Source organism: Cajanus cajan, chromosome 5, assembly GCF_000230855.2.
Source record: "Cajanus cajan strain Asha chromosome 5, NIPB_CcT2T_4, whole genome shotgun sequence".
NCBI lineage: Eukaryota > Viridiplantae > Streptophyta > Magnoliopsida > Fabales > Fabaceae > Cajanus > Cajanus cajan.
In genome coordinates, this window is record NC_138521.1 from 68,881,983 (window position 1) to 68,895,892 (window position 13,910).

The 13,910-nt window shown below is 34.2% G+C and overlaps 1 protein-coding gene across 1 annotated transcript in view; it reads left to right on the forward strand.

Annotated features, from left to right (window-relative positions):
- LOC109811015 (calcium-dependent lipid-binding family protein) overlaps positions 1-13,910 on the forward strand; it is a 77,953-nt gene that overhangs the window by 11,477 nt on the left and 52,566 nt on the right. Inside the window, exons 12-21 of the mRNA XM_020374645.3 lie at positions 353-511; positions 1,175-1,267; positions 1,437-1,767; positions 1,992-2,105; positions 2,653-2,748; positions 4,639-4,706; positions 5,073-5,193; positions 5,276-5,497; positions 5,604-5,831; positions 5,934-6,043. Coding sequence (XP_020230234.2) covers positions 353-511; positions 1,175-1,267; positions 1,437-1,767; positions 1,992-2,105; positions 2,653-2,748; positions 4,639-4,706; positions 5,073-5,193; positions 5,276-5,497; positions 5,604-5,831; positions 5,934-6,043 — 1,542 coding nt within the window. The remainder of the gene's footprint in view (positions 1-352; positions 512-1,174; positions 1,268-1,436; positions 1,768-1,991; positions 2,106-2,652; positions 2,749-4,638; positions 4,707-5,072; positions 5,194-5,275; positions 5,498-5,603; positions 5,832-5,933; positions 6,044-13,910) is intronic.

Below are 13,910 nucleotides of genomic sequence, written 5' to 3' on the forward strand. Positions count from 1 at the left end.
AAACAGTATTTAGTTGAGCAATGGGGATGTTAATGAATGGTACAATGAGAATTTTGGGAGATAAAAGATTGTGGAGAAAGCTATTGTTATTGTTGTACTTTCTGTAGTTAATACAAAATGAGAGAGATACAATCACTAATTTATTGAGCTGTTGATAGATAGTTTAGATATTAACAAAGGCATCTAGACACAGTTGTCACTATGACAACCATGTAGCTAACTCAGTTATAACCTAACTACCTGAGAGAGTGTTAAAAGACCACTATCTGTACAACATTAACACTTTCATGAGATATGTATTCCCATTCGTTCCTGGATCCGAGCCTAACTTTATGATTCTATATTGAATCAGTTACCGCTTGTCATGGGACCAAATTCGGCATCTTTGTCAGCGTCGACGGCGATATATTCAGTTGTATGTGGCTTCTCTTCAAAATTCACCACATGTCAATCACACAGAAATCAGAGAAATAGAGAAAGATCTAGATTCGAAAGTTATTCTTCTATGGAGGTCTGTATCATTTTTATGCTATTGCACCGATGTTTATTGAATGTGGTGGTATTTTTCTGAAAAGTATCATGCTTTATGCTATACCTTGTAACTATTGTTTTTGCATTATAAGAATAAGATAGATGCTTTGATTCTTGTGCATGCTTGATTTTAATGGGATGGAGAAGCTTGTAACAATTAGTTGTGTAGTGATCTATTTTTAAAGATTTTCTTTAAGAATTTAATGATGGTCAATAGCTCTTGATAAAGAAAATGCTTAGGAAAATGAAATGAAGAGAGAAAATAGAGGTATTGGGTTTTGAATCTGGTGATTTTTTAGCATTTATATGTTAAGTCCGATCTCCTTTTGAACTATTTCTTCTGTTAAAAATTTCCAAATGGCCTTGATTGCGGGAGCCACAAAGACCTCTGTTATTGAATAAAAATGTACCCTTAACAGCCCTTCCAAGAAGTCAGTAGACTAATTCATATTAGTTGGATGCTTTCTAGATTAATTTTTCTCTGTTTTCTTTTATTCACCCACTATTAGGAAATGTGGTATCCTTTTTTTTTCTTTTTGGTGGGGGGGGGGGGGGTGGGTGGTGGGTGGTGGGTGGATGGTGGTTTCATGCAATAAATGAAAAGAGGTTGTATCTGTGTGTGATCTTTGTTTGGTATCTATAGGCTACAAGCTCATGCCAAGGTTGAATCTGTGAAATCAAAGGTAGCAGCTGAAGAAAGGAAGACCAAGAAAAAGGGCTGGTTTTCATTTTATTGGTACATGGCAACTTCATTACTTCTACTCATATTTATCAGTTGGTATTGTTTTTAATGTTTATGTTTTTGTGGATTAAATCTCAGCAACATTTCTTGGTCTCGCTGAATCTGTTTTTCATAGGTTTTGTGTGTATACATGAACATTTACTATAGTTCTATCTTTATGTAGGCGTGACACAGAAGAATCCTCTTTGGATGATGCTTCCGAAGAGCAACAACTTAAAGAAGAATGGCAGGCTATCAATAAGTTACTAAGTCACCAGCCTGAGGAGGAATTGATGTCACGATCTGCAAAAGATATGCAGAATATGGTCCAGTATATGGTAACTATATCTATTGGTCAGGCTGCTGCCAGGATTATCAGCGTGAATCAGGAGGAAATTGTCTGTGGTCGATTTGAGCAACTTCATGTGTCGACCAAGTTCAAGCATCGTAGTGTTTACTGTGATTTGTTACTAAAATATTATGGTTTATCTGCTCCTGAAGGTCCACTTACGCAGGTTTGCTTCTATGCAGTATATGCTGAATTAACCATATTTTTTTTTTATCTGTTTTACTTACATATGGGTTCTCCCTTTTCCTGCTCTACTGTGTTGCCTGCCCTTTTAGGTTCCTTAAAGTCCCATAGTATGTGTTAATTGCTAATATAATTGAAGTCCTAACAGTTTTCCTATTTAGACTCTTTTGTCTGTTAGTTCATATTTCTTGGGAACTTAATGTGCAGAGTGTCTATAGTGAGCAGAAGGTGAATGCAGTAGTGGCTAGTTTTGTGCACTTACCAATTGGGGAGAATATTGACTGGAGATTATCAGCTACAATTGCTCCTTGCCATGTTACGGTAATTTCTCTGTCTTTGGGAGAGTTGAAAAGGAGTGTTTTATTTTCACATTCCCTGAAAGGTAGACCCCTTATCTTACATTTTCCTCTCCCTTTTCTTCTTTTCTTTGGAAAGATCTCTCTCTGGCCGAATATTGAGACACTCCCATTCTCCTGAAATAACTGAGCTAAGACTGTACGAAACTAAAATATCGGCTCCTATAAGAATTGCAGAGGAAGTAATCTGATAACTCTGTGAAGGGTTTGACAATGTATTTTTGCTAAGTATACCACTAAACAGAACACCTTGACACTTCTGAGTGCATCTATTCAAAGCTTTTAAAGTTTAAACTGAGTAAGCAAATTTTTCAAAAGGCAATTGTTGGAATGGTTATTCATCAAATATTCTAAGAACTAAATTATTGTAAAGTGAAAGGTTGTGAACTAATGCTAAACAAATAGATAAACTTTTACTGCTCAATGGCAGAAATCAAACTATTCAATTTTGCAGGTTCTTGTTTTTTCCATCTTTTTTTACCTTTGGAATATTTCTTACTCTTTACTTACAGGTTTTGGTGGAAAGTATTGATCGTGTCTTGGAGTTTCTAAAACGAAGTAAGGCTGTCAGTCCTACTGTTGCATTGGAGACAGCAACAGCTTTGCAGGTGATTGTATCCTGGTGCTTGACTTTGATTGAAATATTTTTGGATTGAATAAATATGATTGATAAAAAAGCCACTGCTTTAATGCCTTACTTTCCATTTTCCTATTTGTTTTAATTTAAATTTTTTTTATAGCTCAATTGTACTTGATATAAGATTTTTTTTTCAAGTTATTTTATTTAAATACATTATTTTTTTTTTAAAATTCTGAGATATTTCTGATTAGTTTGTATAAGACTAAAAAAAATCAGAATCTATAAAAAATATTTTTTGTTTTTTTTTTCCCTACTAGCTGATAGGAATAGCTTTTAAAAATAATGACTTGTGATAGATGAAAGAGAAAGTTGTGAGCAAGATAGGAAGCAATTCTTTAAAAATAAACATCCTTAGACTGTGTTTGGATGAAAAATTTAAATGAAGTAATTCATTTTTTTTAAGAATTTCAAATGCCTTGGGATGAAATGCTCTTAATTATTGAATATTCAAAAATATTTTAAATTATTAAATATTATCTAATATTAATTTTTAAAACTATTAATTATTTAGAAATTAGCTAATATTTGTTTTTATAAATTCCACATTATTGGGACAACTTTGTCCCTGTAACTACTTACCACTCTTTTTTTCCCACTATTTTCTATTTTTTCTACTTTTCCAAGCTACTCATACAACTACAACTACTTAAAAATTATCTATATTATTAACAACTTACTTTTATTTTATTTTTATTTTTTAAATTGCTAATGACTCGCTTCTATTTTATATTTTAAAAATACATGCATCGAGACACAAAGTGCCTTTCTGACACTAGTGTAACTAAAATTTATAATAAATTATATATACAAATAAATATTATGTTTGAATACATAAAATGTATTTAAAATTTGTATATATATTCTTTTAAACATATAAATTATATTTTAGATTTATGATGAAGAATTTATATTGTACCACAATATTATTTTTATTTATTGATAATTTACTTTTAAAATATTAAATTTAATTCATAAATAATTATAATAAATAAAATTCAAATTAGATAAGAAGTTAAATTTTTTTTTTCAAAAATTCTCTCATCAAGTAAGTCCCTAAAAACTCTTTTGTGCAAGAGAGGAGTCTGTGTTAATATATAATGGTTGAAGGGTTGATTTCTGTTTCATCTATTCTGTTAGATAGTCAGTTAGTTCTTCTGTTTAGTTAGTTGCTGACTCAGAAGTGAGTCATTGGACTCTTCTGTGTAATGTTTACTCTCTGTATAATTTTGCTTTATAATACTAACATAGTTCAGTTTCTCGGTATTTTGTTCTTCTCTGGATTGTATCAATTTGAAGTATTTTTTTTTTATTACAGAAAGTTTTATTAAACTGTTTTACATTAAAATAATTATGAATAAATAATTACGAATTATGTTTTTTTTTTTTTTTATCACAATCCTTGATTGATTAGAATATTTACTTGTATAGATGGTATTTAGTACTATAATTAGGAGATTATGATAGCTGTCCGATTTTTTATTTTTTGTACAGTAATCATTACCCTTAATTTTAGGAATTAGCAGTATTCAGACTAGTTTAGAAATTTCTTTTATTATAACTATTTTGTTTTATTTAGGAGCAATTGCTCTTTTAATCAAATAATCAGAAAAACATTTTCTGGCATTTTTAAATTTTTAACATACTATAAAAAACATGTTTTATTTTAACTTATTTTGAGAAATACTCTTGATGTTCTTTTTTTGTAATTTCTTATGAAAAAAAGTGCTTTTACTGTTTTTACATGCAAAGTGCAAACAGCCAAATCGACTTTTGACGTAAAAAGTAAAAAATTCCGAGTAAAAAAGTAAATTTATATACTTTCTGGGCTGACTTTTTCATCTGACAATTTCGAGTGCAGATGAAATTTGAGGAAGTGACCCGTAGAGCACAAGAACAATTTCAAATGGCTTTAGAAGAACAGAGCAGGTTATCATCAATTGTTATTCTCTTTTTTTGGGTGATGTGTTTGGTTTCTCTGTCTTCAACACATTCTGTTGCTTTGTTTTTCTCTGCTTTCCATATTCATACCTATGGAAAACTTTTTTTTGCAGTGTTCATCAAGCTAGTATTGTTTTTAAATATTTTTTAGTGAGATGTAAGCAGCAAAGCTTTTTCTTTCAAATATGATATTGCCAAAGCAGTTGTTAATCTCTCCATTCTTTTTTTTAGGCATTGTTCGCATGCCTAATTTGAAATATTTGATACTTAGATCATTTTTTTTTTCCAGTTTTTTTATTTTTTGTTTTAAATTGAAAAGGCTTTTACAGATTCTTTTTCTGACTGATGTATCAGATTTGCATTCGATATTGATCTTGATGCCCCAAAAGTTAGAGTTCCTCTCAGAACTAGTGGTTCAGACAGATGTGATAGTCATTTTCTTCTGGATTTTGGTCATTTTACTCTGCACACTGCGGTAAGCTACTTGAAATTCAAGATTATGAGTTGTGCTTATGACATGGCTGGGCATTTTATTTATTGATTCAATGTTTTCACAGGAAAGCCAGTCTGATGAGAAGAGGCAGAATCTTTATTCTCGGTTTTACATATCTGGACGAGATATTGCTGCTTTTTTTACTGATTGTGGCTCTGATTTCAGGAGTTGTAGTTTGGTGAAACCAAGTTATGACAGTCAAATAATGAATTCACCTATTTCTGAAAAATATGAAAATGTATATTATCTCATTGATAGGTGTGGAATGGCAGTACTTGTGAATAAGGTTTGTTTTTTATAAACTTATAGCCAAACTGTTATGCAGTAATTTTCTGGAATGCATTTTGATGTGCATAACTTGTTCATGTTCTGTTTGTCTCTGGTAACTGAAGATAAAAGTGCCTCATCCAAGTTACCCATCCACTCTTGTTTCGATTCAAGTGCCAAACCTTGGCATTCACTTTTCATCAGAGAGATATTTCAGAATCATGGAACTGCTGAGCTTATTGTATAAGACAATAGAAACTTGTAGTCAGCCTACGACTGATAGTTTTCAATTGAAACTTGCTCCTTGGAGTCCTGATGATCTTGCCACTGATGGTAGAATCCTAGTTTGGAAGGTAAATCCACAATTCTTGTTAAATTTACACATTGAACATTTACGTTAATGGTAATGAATAATTCTATTCAATAAGTTTTGAAAAAAATATTTTATTTTACAGGGACTTGGCAATTCTGTTGCTACTTGGAATCCTTGTTTCCTGGTGCTTTCAGGATCGTATCTTTATGTATTTGAATCTGCAAAGTCTCAGAGTTACCAGCGATACCTAAGGTTTTATACACCTATTTCTATTTGTCTCTTGGATATATATCAATTCCAATATATTTTATGAAAGGAAAAAATTATTGAAGAGAAGAAAAGAACATTTACATGCAGGGTAAGCTATACCCTGCAAGAGGAAAAGACACACACACATGTTGTCCACTCAACTTCTACGCATCACACATGGTTATTCACATTTATAAATATGGATAACATTATCTCACAAGGCATTAACATTTGACCTGTACTTCTGATGCGAATGGTTGAATATGCCTTAAAAATGATTGATAGTGTGTTGAGGTTTGTTGTGATTCAGGAATTGTGTGTAAAGTTGTACACACACCAATCTTATTTATAGAGTGAATACAATAAATGATAGAGATACTAATCTCTTATATTATGGAAACTAATCTAATCATATCCCTAATTGATAGTGAGGATAATATATGTATCTAACAATATCTATACAATATCTGTAACAAGGTTATTCATATTTTTAATAATTTCTAATAATGGTTAATTTTGTCTCAAAAGTGATTAATAATACATGAATGAATGAGATTATTAAAATGTCTAATGATGATTCACTCTGTCTGAACATGGTTAATGTGTGAATATTGTAATAGGGAAATTTATTACAACTGTCTCTTAGGTAGTTAGAAAACCGTTAATTAGAATAGTGTTAGTATGTTATAATTAGGATTGTTGTAACCTGTGTAGCCAGGTATTCAGTTACACTTGTTAGCGTATATATAGATGTCATATGTTGCATTTCTATTCAGGAAAAAATCAATATACAGAAACTTTTATTGTTTGTTCTCTGTGTGTGTGTGTGTGTGTGTGATACTCTAATCATCCAAAAAACTTTTATCAAGAGGTTGAATATCCAAAAAAGGCCAGCTCCATTATTCAGTCCTCTTCTGCAACTGTATATTTCTAGCATGCAATTTCTGTCAAGTTAGATGAAACCACTTTTCTTTTGTGGGTTCAGAAGGTTGAAACTGTCAACAGAGCCCGTTGTCTTCAATCTTTCATCATCTGTTGCAAGATTCCATAGTGGTTTTTGAGCGAAACTGATCATGATAAGGGGATTATCAATCCTGAATATCCTATTTGGGAGCAACGGGACCAAATGCTGATGTCCTGGATTCAATCCTCCCTTTCAACCTCCATTCTTTCTCGTGTTCTTGGAAGTGTGCATGCCTATCAAGTTTGGGACAAGATCAAAGACTTCTTTCACAAATAGACGCGTGCAAGAGTCCGAACTGAACTTTGTGCAACTGTTCTTGATGAAAAACCCATGGCTGAATTCTTGCTTCATGTTAAATCTCTAATTGATGCCCTTGCAACTGTTGGTGATGAGGTTTCCCTTCAAGAACACATTGATGTGATTCTTGAAGGTTTTCCATAGGACTACAGTTGTGTAATCTCTGTTATTGAGTGCAAATTTGAGCCCTTTCCTGTTGAAGAAGTTCTTCTTGCTCATGAAATGTGATTGCAAAAATATTGCAAGAAAGCTATGTCTGACTCCATCTCTATCAACCTTACACAGGCGCCTCTGCAGAATCCACCCAATTCATAGAAAAATGATGTCACTGTTCCTTCCAGTTCTGATTAACACTGCATAATGGTGGTCAGGGTTCATATTGTGGCCATGGTGGCTGTAGAGGCCGTGGTTCTGGCAGTCATTACTCTAATATCCCGTGCTAGGTCTGTTTTAGGTTTGATCATAGTGCTTCACATTGTTATCATCATTTTGACCAATCTTTTCAGCCTTCGAATTCTTACACTCCTGATGGATCATATTCGTATACCTAAAACTATTTTGGTGCCTACAATAACCCCGCTGTCCCTCCGAGCATTCCTCCTCAAAATCAATCGTCTTCATCTTTTGGTCCTTATTCTTGGGGATCAAATACTGGATTGCCTAGGCATGTGTCATCAGCATTAGAATTTCCCTAGCGCTATGATGACTTACACACATGCTGCTCCATCAACGAATTGGTTCCTTGATGCTGGTGCGTCATATCATGTCACAGAGGAATCACAAAATATTCAACGAACTGGGCCCTTTGAAGGACCTGGCCAGATCCTTATTGGCAATGGTCAAGGCTTGCCAAATCATTCCTTTGGTTCTTCTTTCTTTTCTTCACCTAAAAATCCCAATATTTCTTTAGCTCTTCATCAACTTTTACATGTCCCATCTATTACCAAGAATCTAATTAGTGTTGGTAAGTTTGCTAAAGATAATTTTATTTTCTTTGAATTTCATCTCATTAACTGTATTGTCAAATCTCAGGTCAACAATGAGGTGGACCTAATGGCTTATACTCCTTCTCTAATCTTTAGCTGCAAAGTTTCCCAGACAGAGCTGCATCTGTTTTTTCTATTAATTTCCTAATAATCATGTACTGAAATTGGTCTTGCAACTTTGTAATGTCCCCTCTTTGTGTGTTGCATGTTGTGTTGGAAAAGCACATCGTTTACCTTCTAACTTGTCTGAAACTGTTTACAGTTCTGCTTTAGAGATGGTGTACAGTGATTTATGGGGTCCTGACCCTATACCTTCCTGTGGCGACCACAAATATTATCTGAATTTTTTAATGCTTATTCACACTGTACCTAGCTATCAGGATATATCTCCTCAAAAATAAATATGATACCTTTCTAATTTTTAAACAATTTAAGGCTATGGCTGAACTACATGTTAACACATCTCTCAAAAATATCCAAACAGATTTTTTTTTGGGGGCGGGGGGGAGAGTTTAGACCTCTTATGTTAAAGAATTAGGAGTTAATCATTGTCTTATTTGTCCCCATACTTTAAAGAATTAGGAGTTAATCATTATCTTATTTGTCCCCCATACTTTAAAGAATTAGGAGTTAATCATTGTCTTATTTGTCCCCATTTGTCCCCATACTCATAACTCATCATCAAAATGGGGTTATTAAGAGAAAACATAGACATGTAGTTGATCTTGGTCTCGCTTTGCTATGCCATGCCTCTTTACCTCTAAAGTCTTGGGATTATGCCTTTACTACTACTATTTATCTTATTAATAAACTCCCTACTGCTTCCGTCAACTTTTCTATTCCCGACATTGTTCTCTTTAAGAAAGAACTAGACTACACTTTTCTAAAAACCTTTGGTTGTGCCTTCTTTCCTTTTCTTTGTCCATATAATGCCCATTAACTTTCTTTCTGATCCCATGAATGTTTGTTCCTTTGTTATTCCACTCCACACAAAGGGTACATATGCCTCTCTTCTAATGGAAAACTCTTTATCTCTAAAGATGTTGTCTTTTTCCCTATCCTGATCTCTTTTCTAACCCACCTCTGCTCCTACTCTGCTACTTTTTGTTGCCATTTGTATCTATTCCTATTGTGCCTACTGCTCAACAAATCTCAAATACTTAACTTCCTTGTTTAACCACTCCATTATCCTCCCATCAAACTACAAACTCCTTAACATTCAGTCAATCTTTAGCCACTCAATCCCCTCTATCTCCTCCTACTATCCCAACCCTTAAACCAAAAATCCACCTTTTGCTTATAATCCAACCACTGAGTTATCAACTCATTCTTCATTTGCTCCAACCGAAAATCCCCTATGCAAACTAGATCTAAGTCTGGAATTCTTTAGAAACAATTACAACTATTTTTCTTTTTAGTTCATTTTGAGCCTAAAACTGTTAAACAAGCTCTAGAAGATCCCAATTGGCTTGAAGCTATGCGGAAAGAGTATGCTGCTCTAATTAAAAACAACACTTGGACTCTTGTTTCCTTGCCACCTAATAGACAAGTTGTTGGCTGCAAATGGGTCTTTTGTATAAAAGAAAATGTTGATGGTACGATAAATAAATATAAAGAAAGATTAGTGGCTAAGGATTTTCATCAATTACTTGGAGCTGATTTTAATGGGATATTTTCCTGTCATCAAACTTGTCACTGTTCGTCTTGTTATCACTCTCGCTGTCATTAATCATTAGAGCATTCTCCAACTTGATTTTAACGGTGCCTTTTTAAATGGCCTCCTTGATGAAACTCTTTACTTGCAACAACCACCTGGCTTTGAGAGCCCTGATTCTTCACTGGTTTGTAAGCTGAACAAGGCCCTATATGCCTTCAGACGCTCTAAGGCAATAGTTTGACAGATTCCAGAACATATTGTTGTAGTTTGGTTTTACAGCCAACAAGTGTGACCCTTCCCTTTTTATAAAATACTAATATTGTTTATCTTCTAGTTTATGTAGATGATATTATTATTACAGAAAGCTCTTCTCTTCTCACCCAAAGGCTCATCACTCAACTCAGTCAAATTTTCTCCCTCAAGCAACTTGGCAAGCTTGATTATTTTCTGGGCAATGAAGTCAGATATCTTCCAAATTATTCAGTCTTGCTTACACAAAGCAAGTACATGCGGGATCTCCTTCATAAGACCAATATGTTTGGAGCCAAAGCTATATCCTCTCCTATGGTCTCCAACTGCAAACTCTCCAAGCATGGTTATGATGTCTTGCAAGAAGCGACTCTTTATAGATCTATGGTTGGAGCACTCCAACATGCCATACTTACCAGACCTGAAATCAGCTTTGCTGTCAACAAAGTTTGTCAATTCATGGCTAAACCTCTCGAGTCTCATTGAGCTGCTATTAAAAGGATTCTTTGCTACCTCAAGGGTACCTCATGTTACATTCTTCACATTCAGCCTACCAAATCTCACCAACCATTCACTCTCCAAGCATTATATGATGTTGATTGGGCTGCTGATCCCGGTGATCGCAGATCCACCTCTGAAGCTGCTGTCTTTATTAGCCCAAATTTAATTTCCTGGTGGTCTCACAAACAACCTGATCTTGCAAGATCCAGTACTGAATCTGAGTAATAGAGTTTAGCTCAAGATACTAAAGAAGTCTTGTGGGTTGAAAAATTATTGCTTGAACTCAAAGTTCCCCTTTTCACTTTTGTCATCTATGTGATTATCTGAGTGTTGTTTCTCTTGCTCACAACCCTGTCTTGCATGCTCATACCAAACATATGGAGATCAAATTAATTTTTTGGTCCGAGAGAAGGTTCTTGCAAAACATATTTCTGTTCAACATATTCCTGTTCAAGATCAATGGGCTGAGACTTTTACTAAGCCCCTCTCTCCTCTACTCGATTTTGTTACATAGAACTAAACTCAAGGTGCTTGATCTTCCTTCCTCAGCTCACCCAACTTGAGTTTGTGTGGGGGTCTGAATATTGCAACAGAGCAGTTTATTGTAGTTGTCTCTTAGGTAGTTAGAAAACAGTTAATTAGGATATTGTTAGTTTGTTATAACTAGGTTTGTTATAACCTATGTAGCCAGTAGTCAGTTACACTTACTAGTGTATATATAGTTGTTGTATGTTGCATTTCTATTCAAGAAAAAATCAATATACAAAAACTTTATTGTTTGTTCTCTCTCTCTCTCTCTCTCTCTCTCTCTCTCTCTCTCTTTGTGATACTCTTAATAGTTAAGAATAAGTGAATTTGATTGTATGCAATTATTGATCTGTACTTGTGGCACTAATGCTTAAAATGATTCAAAAGTGATTAATCACGTCATGAGGTTAGGAATCTTGAATGGTGGTTAATTGTGCCATAAAAGTGTTAGTTGTTGGTTGAATGCTGGGTGGAAATTTCATGCGAGGACACTTATCATTTTTCATAATAAAAAGAATGAGCTGTCTTCGAAATAGAAATTCGACGTAGGAAGTTTTGGGAAAATGTAGGGGCACCCTTATTGTTATGAGCATTTTTCTCCTTGTAGATGCACCAATAAACTGCACATTGTTGTTGTTAAGATATTCTATGATATTTAAGATATAGTTTAAGTTTATCTTCCTGATTTATAGTGATTTATAGTTTATCTTAATCCCAAATCTTTAGGGATTATTTTTGTTATTGTTACATGTATATTTATTTGATTGTACCCATCAATTTTGATTAATAAGAAATTATTCATATTTAAGTTGGTAATAGAGAATTCTGATCCAGCAACCCTAATCCAGCTGTCAACATCTAGGGTTTTTGACTTTTGTCAGTGATTGTCGGAGTTGACGTTGCCTTTATATTTAGAGGGTGCCATCGACCTCTACGTCGCGAGCCACTTCTAGCTGGTAACTCACGCGCCCTCATGCGCGTTTTTTGTTGAGGAAGCTTGTCAGCGTGGGGTTCACGTGCCGCCCTGCAGGCCTCATTTGCGAAGCTGTTCATTCCTTGGACTCGTCAGCCCTCCCTCTTCTTGTTTTGACCCTTTTCAAGTCGTGGGTCACACTTTAGGTGGTCTGTTGGTGGTTGTTTGGTTGCTGCCTTGAAGTTTCGTGGTCATTTTGTTGCTGCCTCGAAGTTTCGTGATCGTTTGGTTGCTGGATGTCCCTTCACTACCATTAAAATCTGTTTTACTAGTTCTTGGATGTCCCTTTAATTTGATTTCTTTAATTTGATTTCTATAAGTAAATTGACTCGGTCACTAGATTGTGTCATAACCTTCACTTCTGATTCTTTCTTGATACAAATGATTGGAGTCGGATTTGAATCACATGGTCTCTACTACCTTTAGCCTTCTACCTCTACCATATGTGCATTTGTTGAGTTTTCTAGTTTAATCCATAGTTGCTTGGGTCATCCAAGCTTGAATAAATTAAGGAAAATGGTACCTCATCTCTCACGGTTGGAGTCCGTAGAATGTGAGTCGTGTCAATTAGCGAAGCATGCTAGAACTTCTTTTCCAATACTGTTAATAGTCGAGTTGTGCTCCTTTTGATGTCATTCATTCTGATGTTTGGGGTCCTAATCGTGTTCCTTCTCTTTTAGGGCATAGGTATTATGTCACCTTTATTGATGATTTTTCTAGATGTACTTGGATATTTTTAATGAAAAATTGTTCTGAGTTATTCAATATTTTTAAAGTTTCTATTCGGAGATTAAAACTCAATTTGGCAAAGTAATTTGGATTTTACGAAGTGACAATGCTAAAGAATATTTTTCAGATTCTTCAAATCATTTATGACTTCCCATGGCATTCCACATCAATCTAGTTGCCCTCATACACTTAAACAAAATGGTGTAGCTGAACGAAAACATAGATATATTGTGGATACTGCTCGTACTCTTTTATTGAATGCCAATGCACCCCTAAAGTTGTGGGGCGATGCTATACTTATTATAGAGTATTTAATAAATCAAATGCCATCCTCTGTCTTGAATGATCAAGTACCTCATTCCCTATTATACCCATTAGATCTGTTTTAGTCTGTTCATTCTTGTGTCTTTATTGTATTTGTTTTGTCCATGATCTTTTCTCAAGACGTGCTAAGTTGTCTGCTCGGGCTACCAAAACTAATTCAACTTATTAATGGTAGGGTGTGTCAAATTCAACTTATTTTGAGAAGCAATTGCCTTTATTTTGAATCTTTGATAGCTTCCTATGAGTGAAAAATATGTGATTAATTTCCTAGAAAATTACATTCCCAAAACTAAGTTTTCAGATGCTAAATCACAATATAGGGAAGACCTAAAGAACTGTCATTTGTATGCATGTAATGTAACAATCCTATGTTACAAGGGCATTCCTGATTGCCTACAATAGTAAAATGAAATAAAATGAAAGGCAAGAGTAGTTTTGGGGAAGACCTCAGAAAAATGTACAACCTAGCCATAATCTATTGGAGTATAAGTCAGATTAGATTTATGATCTATCTCTACATTGTCAGTTGGTTCAGTTAGTGACAGTTGAAATGGTTGTAGATCTAACTTGGAGCTAGTTACACTCTGTAATTGTAACCAATTAGAATTCTTTATTAAACAAACTCATTTAACTCTGTTCGTCTCTCTGAAATTTCTTCTCAA